Below are 19,593 nucleotides of genomic sequence, written 5' to 3' on the forward strand. Positions count from 1 at the left end.
AGGTATGGAATTTATTTTTTGCAGTAATGAAGTAGAAAAAATGATGGAGAGGCACGAACGTCTCAAGCCAGAAATGTTTGCTGAATTGCTGCAGGCAGCAAATACTGCTGATGACTACAGAAAGTGTCCTGTAAGTAAGGAAAAATGTTACATGACTTTGGGATACAAGGGAGAACTTTTTGGGATGTTAAATCAGGCTAGAAGTATTCCTCTAAAAACAGGGTTATGTGTTGTGTTGCTGCTTCAGAACACTCAACTAAGGGCAAACAAAGCTCTTACACTTATGTTTTATTGTTCCCATTATAGAGATTTCCGTTTTAAGGTGGTGATTGGATATAGAAGTTAAGCAGTAGTCTTCATCAAAGTGTTTTTATAATGAAGAATGGTATCCTTAAATTGTTAGGAATAAATACCTTAACTAAATTTTGGAATTAAAGACATTGCAGAGTTGCTTTTTTGAACTAATTCCTGTGTAGTGACTCAGCTTTGGACTTCCAATTTTTAAACAGTTTTGTTTTCCTTCCCCTCATGGTTTTTGTTTCCTTTTTCCTAGAGTAATTGTGGCCAAAAAATAAAAATTCGTCGTGTTCTTATGAATTGTCCTGAGATTGTCACCATTGGTTTAGTCTGGGATTCAGAACACTCTGACCTGACAGAAGAGGTTATGCGGAATCTGGCAACACAACTTTATCTTCCAGGGGTATCTGACCTAAAACTTACTCTTTGCTTTTTCTAGAATTTAATTTTACTTATTATTTTATGTATATGTGAATATATAATAAATAGAGCTATTCATATGTATTTTTATAGGTATGATTTAACTTGACATAAAGTTTATATAAGTATATGAAGTTTATGTCTGTTTTCACAGTTCTTGGTAGTGTGCAGCTTGATGTAGTTTCTGTGAGAGGAAAAGGTCCTGTTGGAAGTGTTTTGTCCCTAAGTACAATAATTAATCTAGGAGACTTCCTAGCTGAAAATCTAGGAATATCAGTTTCAGTTTGAAATTTGTGGAATTATTCCAGAGCATTAATACTTAACTCCTTCAAACACAAAAAACCCCCAAAAAGTTAAAATAGACATAGTAAGTGCAATAATCATTATTTATGCTCAGAAAAAATTGTATAATAAAACAGGACATTAACTAACAGTTGCCTTGGTGAAATGCTAGCAGTAGGTCAGGAAATTGAGGCTGTGTTTTACACGTGTTTTAAAATATGTAATCATTTCTACAGCTGTTTTATAGGGTTACAGATGAAAATGCCAAAAACAGTGAGCTTTTCCTGGTGGGAATGATTTGCTACACGAGCCGACATTACTGTGCCTTTGCCTTTCACACCAAGAGCTGCAAATGGGTGCTGTTTGATGATGCTAATGTCAAAGAGGTAAGATGATGTTCTGATTTTTAGCCCTTCCAGTACTAGTTCTATCTTTTTGTTGCCATTTACGTAACCCATTGTGCTAAAATGTTGTATGTTCGTGTACATTTGGAATTAGGCATTTGGTGTCTCTTGCTTAGTGAATTCCTCTTTCCATATTTGGGTTCAGCAATGTTGATAAAGTGTTGGGGTTCTGTTTTTTTGGTTTTTTCTTAGATTGGAACAAAATGGAAGGATGTGGTCTCCAGGTGCATTCGGTGTCACTTCCAGCCATTGCTGCTATTTTATGCTAACCCAGATGGCACAGCTGTGTCTCCAGAAGATGCACCAAAGCAGATTATTCACTGGTCTCAATGCAAAGCAGCAGGAGGAAATGGGGAAGACCTGGGTAATTAGATATATGGGTTTTTTTATAACAGTATCAGCTGTATTTCTGAAATGAGCATTATAAAGGAGGAAAAAATTGATTGGCTGCTTTATTCTGAAATACTTTGATCAATCATTATCCAAAGAGTCTCAAAAGAAAAGAGATTAGTGTGTATACTCAGTATTAGACCTGTAATAAGGGGATACAAATTGAGACTAATGGGTCATGGGAAAAAGAATCCAGTCTTTTGATTCTGTAATTTGTACTGCTGTCTCAGGTTGGCTTCTTTAATTTCATGCTAAGCATAACTTACAAGGAATTTAAATAAAAGGCAAGTTGCATTTGACATGTTATTCTTCACAACATGTGAAGAACAGAACATAGAACATAGATTACTTCAGGCAGCAAAGAATGGAGGACCCTGTTTCACTGCAGGCTACCACTATAAATATGGCAGTATAGAAAATATTACTGAACCTTATTGCCTAGTCTATTGAAATGCAGTGTGGTTTTTGGTGCTGTTTCTCTTCTGGCTTTTTAATCCAGAATGAAAAAGCTTTCTCTCTTTTTGGAATTTTATATAGTGGAAATTTAAATTAGGAAGCTTTTTATTTCTAAAGATAAATATGTTGTTTGATAGGATTTGAAAAGCATTCTGCTGCTAAATCAGACCACGTGAAAGAGAATGGAATTGGAGATTCCACTAATCAAAGGAGTAATAAAAAACTTCAGCCAGATAATCCAGCGTTCAGTAGAAGCCATATTCAAGCAAGTGGTGGTAGAGGCCCAGGTGTGTATTCCCTACTACCACCTCCAAAAAAACCCCAGATATGTCTTATTATGAAACATTTCAGTTGATAGCATTTCAGGTGGGTTCTAACCTCGGGACTAGAACTATTTCTAAGGGAAAAAATTCCATAATTGACTCAGTTTTTATTCAAAGATTTTCTCAATGTTTAAGTAGCATCTGATTATCTGCCATGGAATGTTAACTTTTCCAGAGAGAGTTGTAAATGCAGAATATTTATTACCCTTGTTAGGCTTTAACTGAAGTGGCTCTTGAGGCCTTGTTCCATTTCTTGAGTGCTCTCAAGCTTTCCAGTGCTGTTGCTGATTAAAAGGCACATCAGTGACCTGAGGCTGAGGTGTGGCTCTGTTGGTCACTGGCTATTGAGTACACTTTTCCCCAGCAATACTGTGATATCAGCATGATTTGTAGTCCTGGATGTTAATGGACTTGATCTTATGGTTGGAAAGAAATCTCATGCTCTTAATCTGTGCCAAATAATTCATTAGTCAGTTTAAGTAGTCCTAACACTAAAACCTAAATCTTACTGTCCATAAATATGTTTGTGTGTTTTGGTGATGAATGACTTGTGAGCAAGGATGTTTGACAAGAAGTATTTTTTGCAGCCAAGTTAGGATACAGTGAGCAAAAGGACAGGCTGAAGGATTTATCCAGAGAGTGTGCCCAGAAAGCTGCTGACATGAAAAACTTCACATCTTTACGGAAAGATGCAGACAGAGGACCAAGGAAAGAGTCTGGGAGACAAAGAGGTACAATTTAAAAATATAACCGGAGAATCAATGGATTAAATAACTTTTAGCATCAATGCTGCTTGTGCAGATTTTTTTTATTCTTTTAAGAGACCATACTGTAAGATCACACTTTGCCTGTTTTCAGTACTCTAAAATACATGCTGGATTTGTAGAGATACTGTAAGAAACATTAAAGAATATCAGTTAAATGACTGCTTCCTCCTGGAAGTGTTCAAGGCCAGGCTAGATGGGGCTCTGAGCAACCTGGTCTGGTGGAAGATGTCAGGTCTGTGGCAGGGCAGCTGGAACTTTGATTGTTGAAGTCCATTACAACACAACTCATTCTATGAAACATGAATGAGAACTGTAATGGAAGTTTTTTCCTTTTTGTTCTTGTCAGACTTGATTGGGGAAGAGCGTTCCAGTGCTAAGTCAGGGTCTCCTCCGGTGGGAAATGGACTGAGGCACTGCGCGGATCAGCGGATCTACGGCAGCCAGGGAAGGGGCCCCTACAGGCACGACAGCCAAGCACCTCACCAGGCAAAGCTTTCTGCACATGTGCTTGGATCAAACAAAACAGAACCTTCTCCTGCAGGGGACAAAGCGGTGACAAGGACTCGGACCGATGGCGTCACTGGCTACGACACGGACGCCAGCCAAGACTCCAGGGACAAAGGAAGTCTGAGGAGCAGGAGTAAAGGTTGGAAACCAATGCGAGAGACACTGAATGTTGACAGCATTTTCAGTGAGACTGAGAAGAAGCAGCACAGCCCAAAGCACAAAGCAAACCTGAGCAGTAAAGCTAAGCATGAAAAGGAGCGGGGCTTTAACCACTGGCCCAAGGAGAACCAAATGCAGAAGGGTTTAATGACTATATATGAAGATGAGACAAAACAGGATACAGGAAGTCGAAGTTCACTGGATTCTGAGGGCAAAGGGAATGCTGAAAAAAGCAAGGGATTTACAGAGAGAAAAATCCATGGTGATAACTGGCAAATTCAGAGGACAGAATCTGGGTATGAAAGCAGTGACCACATCAGCAACGGCTCTGCAAATCCAGACTCCCCTGTTATTGAAGGAATCAATACAGCAGATGGCAAGAATGTGAAGGAAGGTGCTTCCTGCAGGTAATGCTAGTTCTCTTAGAACCTGCATAGGTTGTATTTATGGAAAAATAACCTCTTCTAACGTTTGTGTGTTCTTCAAAACCAAAACCATCCAGGAAAACATGCTTTGAAACTTGCTTGAAGTCAGGTATGTGGAAAGCTCAAGTGTGTCTAGAAATAAGGGTGTGGGCAATTAAGTGTTCAATGTACCTTCACTCTGGTTCTCTTTGGGAGGCACTGAGCCAGAACTGCTAAGCCTGCTGAGGGGCAGGGTGTGTTCATTTGCAGTAACTGCTACACTTCTTTACTTACAAGATTTTTAGACTGTGTGTAACTTTCCATCTGCTGTGGAATAATACAGTGTCCATTTTAATCACACCTGTAACATTGGTTCAGGCCCTGACAAGGAGATGGCAATGACAGTAGGTGAATCTTGGATGCTGTTACCAGTCATAATGCAAAAATTCAGTTTTCTAGATCACCTCAGATATGTATTGAACACTTGGTAATTGATTGACCTGTCTGAAATAAATCTTTGCTGAAAAGTGTAAAATTACTAAAACTGGTTGGACTTGATAATCTGAAGAGGTCCATTCCAACTTAAATTTATGTGATGCTTGAAATAGAAAGTTATAGTCCTTCCACATGCAGTTTTCAGTATTGTGTATCTCAAACTGTGTAGAATACAGATCCTTCTATAACCCATTCTTCTTTCAAATCTTATTTACATCCCTAACATGTAAGAGCACAGTTGGGAGCCCAAGCCTAGTCTCTTTGATAGATCTAATTTGCTAGATCTAAGCAAATTTTCAGACCTATATTTTCATGGAAACTTATTTCACAGGAGAAGAGAATGGCAAATAGCAGGATATGAAAGGGCCTTGACCTTTCTCCCCTTTTTCCCACTGTTTCCCTCCCACCAAATTGTACAAAATCCCACTATGCTGATGGGCTTTTATTAATGACATCATTATGCATAAAGCTACTCCAACTCATGGTTGTATTTTCAGTATTTGGTGGTTGCCTCAAACAGTGATTTTGCACAGTTGAAACTGCCTCGTTTTAAGCGTGCCCATGAGACAACGGGGAGCCCAAATGAGTCATTTTGTGAGACAGAATATGATAAATTTCAAATAGTGCAGTTCATTAAGAAGCTGCTTACCTTGTTGTTTAAGCATTTGTTAAAGAAAGAAAGAAACATACTTTGTCAAAATACAACTGACTTCCTGGGACTTCCAGACATGCTTTATATGACTGGTAATTTCAACTGGCTGGCAATACCTACTAGTTTCCTGCTTATCTTTCAGACTGTCTCACAAACCCCCAAACATACAAATTAATTACTTGAAAGTTCTTTTAGAAAGTGGAAATATTTCTGTTTTCCATTCTTCATATTTCTTTCAGTATTTTTGTTTTCCTGTCCTTTCAATAAGAGGGTTTTTTATAAATTGAACTTTTGCCCCCATGTATCTTCTCCCCGCCTTACTCTTGTAGAAGGTAGAAATTGGCAGAGTGTTTGTCAGCTCCCTATCTGGATTAGTAATGCATGTTTTCTGCTTATCTAAACCAGCAAGATCTACTAAATCCTATGATAATTTTTTTCCTTCTCCTTTTGGGTTTGTAGCTGTCATCTTCCAGTTCTATTCCAGTTTGAGGGGGGAAAAAAATAAAATGAAAATCCCTATGAATGAGATACCAAGTGTCAATCAAAACTTAGAATAATATTTGTTATCAAAACAAAGAATTAATGAATAGCAAATGATCAAATTAGGAAAATGGACAAGATGGAATGTTGGTTAACAGGCTACACTTAAGATATTTATTCCTACAAAGAAATTGGATTAGATGACCAATGGTGTCTGTGTAACAGTTTCAATGCTGTAATCACATCTATGCTTCTGTTACAGTGAACAGAACTTGCCAGCCAAAAAAGCTGACAGTGTGGTACATTCAGTACCCCAGCAGAACAGAAGCTTCCATGGTAAGAACCCATATAAAAATTAAGTTTTCAAAAACTACTGTAGATATACCAGAATTTCTCTTCCTCCCAGCCCCAAACCCCAAAAATCCCTAACAGGGATGACATGGTAGTTTGGTTCACTCCCTGTGGTTTTCCCAGGAGCTTCTCTAGGAGATTTCTTGGTGGATACTAAGCAAGACTTTTTTTAAAAAATGTCTGGGTGGACTGTGGCACCATTTGTTTTCCTCCTAGATATGAAGCAGTATCAGGAAGAAACACTTGTAATAAGGAAGTCTACTTCCTTTTACATACTAATATGTCTGCTAGGGTTTTATAAAGTTGATAAATGCCTTGGCATATAAATATTATAGGTCAGCCTGAGGACAGCCAAAATCATTATCTGCTGTTGTTGAAACAATGGGAGGGTGCTTGTACAAAGAGGGGCAATAAATATTAGGCCACTTCCTCAGGAAACATTTGATTTTTATAGATATCATACTTCTTTTCAAATAATGTATAGTATAGTTTCTCCTAGGACTTAAAGTGGGGGTGGGGGTGTTGCCATACCACTTCTACCTTTTCTGTCCTTATTCTAATTTATTTTTTAGTGCAGAAAGAGAACTAATTTTGTATTTCCTTATTTTGACAACCCGAAACAAACAAACAAAAAAGCCCAACCAAAAATGAGCAGCATGGAATGCAAAGATCTGACTTGCATGAGATTTATTCTGCTTTAGTTCTGCACTATATTATTATTATCAAACACAGTTGGATGGGAAAAAGTGAAAAAACCCAGTGAAAAATACTTAAAATACTCTTCAGGAATTAAAAATGAATGGGTTAAAGCAATGAATTGTTCTCTGGGGAGAGTACTTAAGAATACTTAAAGCTTTCAACATGCATCCTACATCTTCTTTAAAAAAGTATAGTGATTCCATGTGATCCTCCAGGATACCACAAAGAAATTGATGGTAGGATCCCACCTATTCAATTATTCTAATTCAGTAACTAATTGTTAAATAGGTTCTTATAAAAAAAATGCATGTGTTGAGCTGCATTTTGGAAAATGATACTTCTAATGGAGGTGATCAATGGACCAAAAAGAGATCTGAAGAATTTGATAGTTTTATGTGAGGTTAAGAATTTATTTGGACTCAGTTTTTGGGTTGTGAAAAAGTGTGTCAGAACACCCTTAGCAAGGACAAGAGCAGTCATTTACAGGTATCAGTTGTATTTCCTTGGGTTCCACCTCCAAATATGATGAACGAGATGTGGATTGGTAGGTAAATGCCAGACAGACTCCCAGAAAACAGGACTTGAAAAAACAAATGCTCAGTCCTTTCTGAGAGAGAAAAGGAATGTAAGAAATCTTTGTTAGGCTCTCATGGCAACTCCAAAAAAAAATATGTTGGAGTGGTTTTCTTGTGTGGAAAACTTCTTATGGAAATAATGTTGGATTTCTAATTATGCCCATGGTTTGTATAACTTTATGTTTGGGCTTTACCAACTCCTTGTATTTTTACTGGAGCTGAATGAGGCTGCTGCTAGGCACTTGGAATTCTGTCCCTGACTTAACAAAAATAAACTTATTGTCAGAACATTATAAAGATGGAAACACTGGATCGCACGGTGATGGGGAGAGCAATCGGCTGCTCCTTGCACGGGCAGTAAGCAGTGGATAACTGTAGTACTGAAACAAAGGTCCCACAAAGCCAATCCCTAAATTGTGTGGTCAGATTTTGGCAGGAAAATGTAAATATTGAGTAAGCAGATCTAGTATCCATGATTTATATTAATCACTTGGTATTTTGAACTCGGTGAACTGAGGAGGCAAAAATTTTTTTTTTGAGTATGAAAAACTTGTGACATGAGCAGTGTGAGGGCAAAATTTCCAAACTCATGTTCTGCAAGCTGAAGAAAGATTACTAATTTTGATGGTTTTCCTATGGTTCAGTTCAATAGCATGTGACAACTCTGAAATCTAGAATCACTCTAAAGATCTGGTTAGTGTGCAAGAAGAATCCAAATTGCCTTTGCTCATGTGTCACTTCAGAAAACCCCACAAACCAACCACAACTCTGAAAAAGACAGCTCATGTGCTTAGGAAAATTGTACATTTCTAGTAATAATTTAAAACATGCAACTGCTCTTAAGGAAATCCAGTTCTTACCCTTATGGTGCAGTCCATGTACATTAATGTCAAGTTTAAAGAAATGAGTAGAGAATTAAAGCTTTGTAGCTACTTACTTTACTTACCATGAAAGAAAAACAAATGAATGCTTGACTGGAGTGTCTTCAAATGATAAAATAAATATATCTCTAAAAGATTTTGCAACTGAATGTTGCTCCAAAAATTTCTAGAATAAAGGATTTTTTTTCTTTTTTAAAAAGAAGACTGCTCACTGTATTTCAGAAATAATACTCCATTTTGGACAAGGAATAACATACCTACTTCATTGCCTGAGAGGCTGTTATTTCACATTTCCAAGACTTCCAATAAGTTTGCCTGTTATTTCAACTGAATACAGAAAATGTCTGGGCTAAGAGAAGAGGAATTTGCCCACAAATATTTGTTACAATTAGTATTCTGCTTTGTTGCTGAGTTTTTTATTGACAGCTTAGGAAATCTTAAAAAAAGTTCCAGGAAGCATGCAGTTGAAACCTATAAAGAGGAAGTTGCATTTAATGTGGAGTTGAGTTTTTGTTGGAGGTTTTCGTAGGGGTTTTATATTTATTTTCATCTGGGATTTTTTTCTGGACTTGCTAGATTTTTGCTCATGTTCTGTCTGTGTAAATGGAGATGTATTAGACAAGACCTTGCCAGTCCTACCTGTTGGCTTAGTCCTACCTGTAGAATGGATGTTCATCTCTTGAAATGTGGATTGACTACCCAGCTGTGAAAATAGGTGTCTGTAAATCTTAAAAGCAGACTGGTTTATATGTCAGAGCACAATTCCCTTTCGTTTATTGCTCAGCTCTTCATGACCCATTGATAAGGATGCCGGGCTCCAGCTGAGCGGGGCTTGTGTCCCATATTTAGGTTTGCAGAGAACGTAGAGCCAAGATTCCCAATCGAGCCGGCGTCTGGTTTTAACCGTGCATGGCTGTCCTGTCAGCCGAAGGGAAAATAACACATCTATTTTTAAATTCGCTGGAATAATTCGCGGGCACAAAGCACCTGGCGCGGCTGGATGTGCCCGAGGGAGCCGCTCGCTGGCTTCTGCTGCCACCTCCCGGCCGCCTGGGGATCCTCCGGGAGTCGGGCTTGGAGGAAAATCATCCCAGCCGGCAGCAGAATGAAATGTTTCTGTGTGAAACATTACCTCTGTGTTGGCTATCTCACTTTAGCCTCTGCTACCTGTGTTCTTGGGCAAAGATTTCATGTCTTTAGTCTCACGTCACCCAAACATAGGGCAGATATTGACCCTCCAAACAAGTATCACCAAACAGCAACACCCAAAGTTTTCACTTTAGTTCTGCTCTGTTGTTGGGGTTTTGGCTCACGTGTTCATGAGTCTAAAGTTCCAAGACTTTAAATATTTAAACTTAAGGAAATAACAAGTAAAATAGGTGTAGCAGTTATGAGTATAGTCTGTACACAGACAAAATAAGCCATTGTATTAATATTAATAATAATGATAAAGATAAGAAGCCATTCATGTGAGTGGCTTCAGAGCAGGTGACTGATATTAATGGGCTAATCATGGCTTTAGGGAGACTTGGAGTGTCTGTCTCTAAACAAATAGACTGCTGCTTATCACTTGCCAAGTGAGTGGTTTATGCTGTGTGGTGTTGACACGAATACTTCAATGCTTCCTTTCTTTCCTGCTCACTAGGAGCTGCCTTGTTCAGACCTTGTGTATTTTCAGGGAGTGATTCTTTGCCTGGCAATAAAAGGAGCTTCTGGAGTGGGAGTGCAGTAGTGCTGGCCCAGGCACTCAGTGCTGTGTGTTAGGGGCACGTGGGTGACAGTGCTCTTTGTCTGTCCAGTGTCTCTGTCAGCCTTACAGCCTGCTCTAGGGTTTCAGTTGTTAATACCCACAAGCAACAGGACAACCTAATCCATCCCCAATCTCTGCAGTATTATTCTGTTTAAATATTGTAACACATAATGAATTTTTGGAAGTCAGAGTTCTTACTTTGGCATTGAAATTACTTTAGATGTTTGAATGAATACCCTTTTAAGAAAAGCTTCCTTTGAAAATGTGCTTTTGGCCAGATGAAATATTAAGGTGATCTCGAAAATATGTCTACAGAACTTCAAAATTGTGATAATTACCTATTTTCTGGTAACAAGAAAATGCAGAAAAATTCCTCCAGATTCTAAGATCTGACCTTCCATGCAGATTATCTTCAAAATGGTTATTTTGATTAATCTCAAATCTTGAAAGAGATTGTCCTGTTGTATTTTGTTTTTTTCTGTAATCTCTGAGGAATTACAAAGAAGGAATTGGATCATACAACTGTTAATTTGGAAATATTTTCTTTTCTAGCCCCAGATTTGAGGAAAGACCAGATCAGTTCTGAAATTAACTACAGACCTCATCCTCATGTTGGTTTCTCAACAGAGTTACATTTGCAGGTGCCCAGTCCTCCAGTAAAGAGGTAACCAGTACTGGCATATTCCTATCTAATAGTTTAAGAAATACGGATTTCTGTTATGTTACAATGATCAATATTAAGCATTGAAAAGTTTAAGCACTCAATATTTTTGACAGGCAATTCCTTTTAAATTTTGCATAATTGATGGGTCTAAATTGTGTCTTTAATTTTTATGCTGACAATGTCACCAATTGGCTTAGATGGTTTCAAACCATCTTAGCAGAAACAGAGGGATTTAACATTTTTCTGTTTGGAATGATATGCAATATGCAGTGATTAACCAATTTGTGGTTAGTGCTGTCACCCCATAAAGCTTTGAAAGGTTTGTCCAGAAGTGGGGGGAAAGAGTTAATTGGTGTTTAGAAGCTACTGCACTATCTTCTTGTTTCTAATATGAACTCTAAGTGTTCAGTATCTCTGAAAAATGAAGAATGTAAATACAAATGTATCAACTTAAAGTAGCATCCAGTATTTGAAAAATCGATGTATCAGAGTCACAAGGATACAAGCAGGGGTCATATATGACTTAGTCCTGAGTGTTGAAGGAATTTATCTTACCTTTTTGGGGCACATTTACATTTCAAATGAAAGAAACTCTGGAGTAATTTAATACAACTCCAAGGGCTGTATGCTATTGAACAGATCTTAACTCTCTTGTCAGTTTGACTATTTCAGCAGTTTTGCCAAGGCTGTATTTGAAAAAAATCCCTGTTATCTGAGCCTTTTCATATGTTTTTACGGATACTCACATCCTGTGTGGTTTTGTATTTTAGAGTTGAAATGCCTGAGACCAACAGGAAATTTTTCCCATCATCAGCTCTCCAGCCAGCTGTCAAAGAGATTGTGAAGTCAGACAGCAGGAACAAGGCAAACGAGCCGAACCCTTGCGAGTGGCTGCACGCGGAGAGGTTTGAGAAGCTGAATGTGCCGGCGTACTGTGCGGACAGCGTGCCCCACCCCTTCCCAGACAATGCCTGTGGCAGGAAGTCCATCCACAGCGACTTTCCCCCCCCTGCCCAGCCGCAGTCCCATCACCCAAGAAGTCTGTCCCATCACACTCTGGGTCCCAAGGTGGGGCTGGTGCCCTGTGCGCCTCAGAGCCTGCCGGAAAGGCCGGCGGTGCCACCCGCCCCTGCTGGTGAGCACACGGGGCACCTGCTCCGGAGGGCAGATCCCCTCTGGGTGCCTGAAGCCATGTACCAGAACGTTCCTCCCCCCTTACCCCCAAAGAAATACGCTCTGAGCACTTTGGCAGGATCAGAGAATAACTCGGTCGCAGATGTGAAATCAATGGAAGCATTGCGAAATAGTCCATTAAGGCAAACAGGTGCACCTTCAAAAGCTGCAGCAGAAGCAAGTGCAGTCCCAGCTGAACAAAGGTTTAAAGAGCCCTTTCCAGGGAACGAAGTGTTTGTTCATAAACCGGATTCTCCACCTCGCTTATCAGTTAATGAGTTCTGGACCGTGTCTGAGAACATGCTGAAGAAAGGATCTCGTCACACGGGACCCAGCCCTGCCTATGCCGATGGGAACGACAGCGTGTCCCTAACAACTTACTTCTCAGTAGACAGCTGCATGACTGACACCTACAGGCTGAAGTACCACCAGAGACCCAAGCTTTATTTCACAGACAGTGGAAGCTTCCAGAAGGAGAAGCATTCTCCAGCAGCTGCAGTAGATCTGAATGCCACATACCCCAACACTCTGGAGCCCAGGCATCCCACCCCCGAACAGAGGTACAAGGCAAATGCAGAAGGAATACACTGCAGTCGATAGGTTCTTCAAGAAGGCCACACCTGGATCTGACTTCAGCATTTCATGATGTCTGTAAAGGGGCACAACCTCAAATCTCTGTGTGTGTGAGATAACCAGGTACCCAGCTGACTGTACTTGCTTAGGGGTTGTGACTGTCCAAACAAATATGCAAATAGAGGCAAAGAGAAGAGGTGCTAAACTTGTGGTTCTTGGATTTGTTACTCTAGTTGCCTTAATGCTTACCTCTGTTACTCAGCTTGTCTTCTTCAGTTTGTATTCCATGTGGTCCCTTGGGCGTGCACGCCTTGCAGCAGCGGGATCGGCTGGATGTTACTAATTCTGTAAGAAGATGTGGTTAGCTGCAGTGTAAGAAGTGTTCCTTCAGACTGTGGTCACTGTTCTTAGACTCACAAAAGGGATAAGCATGCTACCACAACTAATGCAGTACATGAAGTCATAACAGTGCAGTATTTATCCTCAGAGGTAGCAGGAGGTGACATGGTTTTTTCAAGCGATGTCTCTCAGAGTCTGTGCTTTCACAAACCTTCAAGTGTCTTTAATGCAAGTTTACCCAGAGGATTTATTTTTTATTTGAAAGGCCTTAATAATAATACTTCTTTAAAAACCATTTTGGTTTGCAAGTGTTAAATTAGACTTTCAAAGGGAATTGAAGAAAACTGCAGAAATGCTTTCCTATTAATACCTCTGCTCTGTTAGTGTACATTTTAAAACATGTTTATCAGATTTTTTCCTTTTAGCTGTATAATTTAACTTAATAAATTTAACTTCCTAAATTACAAACCAGTATAACAGAATAGGATGCTAATTTTAAATACAGAGTTATGCAACTATGAAAGATTAATTTTGTAACATTTTAGAAGTAATTCCTACTTAGGTTCAGTTCTGACTTACTCTACAATTGCATGCAAAGTCAATGCTGCTATTTATTAAACTCCCCTTTTTTTTCCAGGTTCATGGGGATCACACATTTGACTTTTTTTTCAGGTTTTTTTTTTTTTTTTTTTACTAACATGTTTTCCCATTTGGATCAGTCCTACACATGGATATGGTCTGCATTAGCAGGTCAGGCTGAATGTGCAGCCAGACTGGTGGCTGAGGGGGCAAGGAAAGAAGAGGTTCCTCTTTCTCTGCTCTGTCACTCTGTCTCCAGTTTTGGCAGCTCTGGAATTTACTTTGTATTTTGTTAACCTGATTTATCTCAGTAGCAAGGATGAAGATTTATTAGGCTTTTATCTGGTTAGTTAAATCAGTGCACAGAACCATCTACTGAGTGCTGAGGCAGCACAGCAAAGCCTGGCACAACCTAAAAAGGTAAAATTTTTCTGTTATCCACATTGGAGTGTTAACTTGGGGTGCTGCTGATTACACCTAAACATCAATGCCTTTTATTATGAAAATAATAAGAAATCAGAAAAGCTTTTTTTCATGTTCATAACCTTATGTACATGTGTGTTAGTGCTTCAACCAAATGATGGCAATTGTTTAGCACAATTATCCAAGGTAAACATTTAAACAGTATTTTTGCTTATTCTGTGGCAAGGTCAGTTTTCTTTTTTTTCTTTTAAATAACATGTACCTTACAGTAGAACTGGAACATTATATATATATATGCAACAAACCAGGTATCTCAGATTAACCTTTCTACCTTCTTGATCAAAATTTGTTGTAGCACTTGGGGAAAAAATGAATTCTAGAATTTATAGTGAAAATACTATGCATGTTTCTGTATGGCTGCTAGTAAACAGCAACTTAAACAATGATCCTTTTGTAGGAAAACAAATTGAATACAGAAGAACACTAAAAATGTAGGAACTTGGGTGATTCTTATTGTAATATTTTAAAGAGAGATTTCAGAACCTGTAAATTAAACTTTTCTAGTTCATCTAGCCATGTTACATAATATACATAGCCAGTTAAGTACAACTGTCCTCTAATACCTGTGTAAAAACCAAGATTATTGGAATTTGTAAATAATGTACAATTTGTAAAATTATGTTTTGCAAAAAGCAAAAAAATCTTGTATTTGAAATGACAGTATTTTTATGTATGGATAGCACAGCAACAACTGTGAATGATGTTAGAACACTTATTTTTAAACATGCATAGCAATGTTGATACTTCTGTACCACGAGCAATATGAATGCCTCTTACTGATACCAATGAACTCTGCTCCCAGTAAGCACAACTGGTAAACTCCTCTCTAAAGTAGCTGCAGTAACTTAGGTGGACTTGAGTTTCCTTGCTTAGCTTGGAGCAATCTTACCAGCCAGCTTCCTCTGTGACCCATGTTTACCAGGTATTTCATGATTAAACAGACAGCTAATCAAGGCACCTTCATTTTTATATTTGCCTCTGCACTCCATGTATGTATGTATGTAATATTTGCTAACTAATATGTGATAACTCGTTTTAACTTACCTAGGGTGCCTATTTATTTTTTTATAAATGTTCCCCTCCAGCTATAGATTTGTATAAGAGCCTAGACAATTTTTGTAACAGTAAAGATATTAATGAGTCTTGTAATTAATATATTTTTCAGTCTTTAGAATTATTTACTTGTAAAGTTCTACTTGTTCAAAATATCAAGATAAAAATTTAAAATCTTTGTGGTCTGTTCTTTTTGTGTTTCTTTTTTAAAAAAAACAAAAAAAGTTGACTTTCCAGAACTACATTTTTAACATGACAGATAATTCTGCTAACTGATGGTTGAAAGTTTTTGTGGAGAAGGTGGTCTGGTCACCTTTTCTGAACAATAAAATTCATCTTCTGAAGTATTTGTACATAAAGCTGTTAAACAGATTAAACTTTTTAAACAGCTATGAAGCGCATAAAGCCATTTTTATACCATAATTTCCAGACTTGGTGACAAGTGATTGACAGATACATGGGCTACCTTACTATCTTTACAAGGGATAAGTAAAATTTACCTGTATCTCTGTACTTAGGAGCTCCATGTGCCTATGGAACAGCTGGAGCCCCAGGCAGCACCAGCCTGCACTTTGTAAGTCTTATGTTTGCTGAGAAAAGCAAAACCTTTAGTGTCGGATCTGGCTGAAGGAGAAAACTAAATTAGTGGAAAATAGCTTGAAATTCAACTTCCTAAACTTTAATAGCCTTTAAATCTCCCGTCTTCCTTATCAAAAAAGAAAACGGACTAACATTACAGTCATTTCCCAATAGATTGTTCCCTGGGGATTTCACTTGTGATATCATGCCAGAAGGGGGGTAAAAAAAGGTAGTGAATGTAGTGAGCTTGTCTTTTTAATGGCCTGACTGGAAAAACTGGAACCCCTATTCTGGTGTTTGTGAGAATGCAGTCACAGTTCAGGGCTCCTGTGCAGCTTGAGTCAAGATCTCTGAAACCATCCTGATCTCACAGGTACCAGCAGCCACATTGATAAATGCCAGCAGGGCACAGCATCTCTCTTCTTACAGCACAGGGCTGACACTTGAAACAAACCACTGCCAGCAGCAAAGTTGTCTTCACAACTGAATAAAAATAAAAGGAAAGAGCATCTGTCTCTTTTTGCATCCCCAATCCTATTTAAACTCATGCTGGTCCATTTTCATTTATTGTGTGGGAAGACACTGAACCACTACACTTCCAAACCTCTGCAATCTACTTATTTTATGTACTCCCGGGGAAAAAAATAACCACCAAGCCTGGATTGTACTTCTCAGAATTAGAAATTAGTATTCCCAAGGGCAAAATGCTAAAGAAAACTGAATCTCCTTCAGCCATAGCTTGAAAATTGTCTTCCCCTAAATATGGCCTGGCAAAAAGTTCACTTCATGTGCTCAGCTTCTGTTTCTTTCTTCAAAGACTGCAAGAGACTCCTTCCTTTAATACAAGTTTGAAAGGCTCCCTCTAGGGAGAGAGAGGAAATTGATGTTGAAACCTTTTAATTACCTGTCACTGTTTACTTAAAGATCCCTCCTCCTCACTGCCCAGGGATGGTATATGTGTCATCTGCCAGTGACTCAAGGCTGCTTTTGTAAGCTCCTCCTTCACAGTTGCTAGCAAGGAAAGCAGAACCTGATTTATCTTAATCAGTAAGTGAGGACAGGACACTGCTGCTGGGTTAAACACTGACATGTTTATAAATGTATATATTTTTATCTATAAAGACTGAGCCTGAGAGGGCTCAATAACTGCTGAATAGAAAGAAAGAAAAAACAGAGAAAGGTATTCTAGAAAACCAGTCAGCATCAACCCATAAGGATTAACTTTTCAGAAGCAGAACAGCTGGCCAAGCTTCATCTGTTGAGGGAACAGGTCTGAGCTACAACTTCAGTGTACAGAAGAGCTGGGTTTTATTCTCAGCCACTCTGCAGGGTGTCCTTTCAGTGCATTTTATTCACACAGTGCATACTTCCATGTCTGCCTAACAAACCTTTAGGCACTAACCACAAAGCACAGTCAGTCTGTCGTTCGTGACCTCTAAGGCACAGTTCAGGACACACGAGCAGGACACAGGCAAAACCCAACAGTAACACTTGTGACACACAGAGATCCATCACGGTAAGGTACAAAAACGTGTCTCCTCCCCCCACACTCAAGTGGAGCCGTGTTCCCGGTTGCTTATCCCGTACAAATGGTCCTCCTCTTCCACCGCCCGTGTTCATAAGGTGCGAAATAGGTGAGAATTCCCCCGGTGGCGATGGCCCTATTGGGAACAGGAAAGGTTTGGTTATGTTCGTAGCGCTGCACAGCCTTTCAGAACATACTGACATGTAAGGAGCATCAATCACACCTCCTGAACAAAGAGCGGATAATGAATCTCGCAAACAAATAAATAAAGCTGGGGGTGGTTTGGAATCAGTTTCCAGTTTCCTGAGAGGTATTTGTGCTCCCGAGGCCTTCTGAGGCGGGGCTGTGGGAATGCCAAGGCTGCTCCCAGGGGCCCGCTCCTGAAGCGGACCATTTCCTCCAGGGGCCACAGCCCGTCGGGGCGTGCCGACCGACGGACCGACCGACAGAGAGACCGACCGACAGACAGACCGACCGCCCCCTGCCCGCCGCTCCTCACCTGGGCCGCGCCCTCAGGGAAGCAGGTAGATAAGCAGGAAAAGCGCCAGGTCGAAGAGGATGAAGAGCCACAGGTCCAGCCAGTAGGACTGTCCCGATAGGGATCGTGACATCACCCGCCCACCATCGTCCTGCTCCCGCTCCTGCCGTTCCGGCTCCCGCGGCCGCCGCCGCGCCGCCGCCTCCATCTCCTCGGCACAAGGGGGATGCAGGGTGGCGGCACCAACGCGCAGGCGCCAGCGGCTCTTCCGGGTGCAGAGCCAATGAGAACATAGCGCACGTACCACGGCCACGCCCCCGGGATCACGCGCGGGGACCCCTCCCCTCCCGCCTCAGGAAAGCCCCGCCCCTCCCGCCTCAGGCACCGCCCCGGCATTCCCTCCTCAGGCAAGCCCCGCCCCTCCCGCCTCAGGCGAGGTTCAACCATTCCTGCCTCAGGAAAGCCCCGCCATCCCCGCCTCAGGCACAACTATGTCATTCCCGCTTCAGGCACGGCCCGGCCCTCCCGCCTCAGGCAAGGCTTCACCATTCCCGCCTCAGGAAAGCCCGCAATCCCCGCCTCAGGAAAGCCCCGCTCCTCTCACCTCAGCCAAAGCCCCGGTCCTCCCGCCTCAGGCACCGCCCCGCCATTCCCGCCTCAGGAAAGCCCCGCAATCCCGCCTCAGGCGCAGCTACGCCGTTCCCGCCTCAGGCACCGGCCCACAATCCCCGCCTCAGGAAAACCCCGCAATCCCCGCCTCAGGCATCGCCCCGTTCCTCCCGCCGCAGCCAAAGCCCCCCATTCCCGCCTCAGGAAAGCCCCGCAATCCCCGCCTCAGGCGCCGCCCCGCCCCTCCCGCCTCAGGCACCGCCTTGTCGGGTGGACTCTTGAAGTAAAGAAGCTGGACACGGAGAGTATTTCTGCTTGTCCCTCTGTTTTTGAGGATAAGTGATGCTTGTGGATTCCCCAGTGCTGGTGGCTGACATTCCTTCCTGGCCGCTGCTGGCCGCTGCTCCCTGCCAGGTGAGATGCGGACATTGGGGAAGGGCAGGCGGTCAGTCCTGTCACGCCGTGTTGGTCTTGTCCTGCCGCCTGTGCCGGGGCTTGTGTGGAAATAAACATTGACCAACTCGTCCCGATGCGGTTTCTTGGAGAGCAGATGATGCTCTGAGAAAAACTAGAAGACCTTTTGGGAATCCTGTTGTGAAGTAGTTCACAAAATTAAAATTGTTTTAAGATACACTCTTCTCCTTAAGGTTAGTTGGAGCTTGTGCACGGAATAAACGTGGGAAAGTTCATGTGGATAGTGTATTCTGTTGTGCTTTACGTGCACAACACCCAGCTGCAGGAGTAAACAAAAATAAACGAAGTGGCACAACCTGATGCCACACTCACACCTGGGATGTGCCACCCTCAGTCTTTCCAGTGCACCCCGATTGAAATCGGGGCTATCATTTTTTGTGTTCAGAAGAATGACCAGACACCCAGGAGCGTGTGAAACAGAACCTTTCTCTTTGTAGCTATTCCCCCTTTTTAGCCTCAATATTAGGAGATAGTAACAGATTTTATTAAGCTGTAAGGCAGGTTGCAAGCAGGTGCTTCTGAACAGAGCTTACTTTCCTTAAACAAGCACTTAAGGGTAGCAGTTTTCCTTTATAAGTTCTGTCAATCGAAATAAGGATGGGTTTGTCTTTATACAGCACATATTGGTTAAGCATGTGTCGTAGATGAAGTATTTTAGAGATTTAGGACAAAACAATGACAGTACTTCCCTTTTAAGCCTCGTCCCCGTCTGTCCTATCACGTTTATTTTTGGTTTTCCCATAATTTTGCACAATATTAAACACAGATAAAC

General features: G+C 40.9%; 1 protein-coding gene across 3 annotated transcripts in view; it reads left to right on the plus strand.

Moving 5' to 3' along the window:
• Nucleotides 1–15,334, plus strand: part of USP53 (ubiquitin specific peptidase 53) — a 28,381-nt gene extending 13,047 nt beyond the window's left edge. For all 3 annotated transcript variants that reach the window (XM_018921124.3, XM_050973312.1, XM_018921126.3), the window contains exons 7-16: nt 25–130; nt 554–700; nt 1,236–1,385; nt 1,596–1,767; nt 2,387–2,536; nt 3,160–3,303; nt 3,686–4,412; nt 6,299–6,372; nt 10,845–10,956; nt 11,727–15,334. In XM_018921124.3, coding sequence (XP_018776669.2) covers nt 25–130; nt 554–700; nt 1,236–1,385; nt 1,596–1,767; nt 2,387–2,536; nt 3,160–3,303; nt 3,686–4,412; nt 6,299–6,372; nt 10,845–10,956; nt 11,727–12,729 — 2,785 coding nt within the window. In that variant the 3' untranslated portion in view covers nt 12,730–15,334. The remainder of the gene's footprint in view (nt 1–24; nt 131–553; nt 701–1,235; nt 1,386–1,595; nt 1,768–2,386; nt 2,537–3,159; nt 3,304–3,685; nt 4,413–6,298; nt 6,373–10,844; nt 10,957–11,726) is intronic.
• Nucleotides 15,335–19,593: the final 4,259 nt, after the last annotated feature.

Source organism: Serinus canaria, chromosome 4 (assembly GCF_022539315.1).
Source record: "Serinus canaria isolate serCan28SL12 chromosome 4, serCan2020, whole genome shotgun sequence".
Classification (NCBI taxonomy): Eukaryota; Metazoa; Chordata; class Aves; order Passeriformes; family Fringillidae; genus Serinus; species Serinus canaria.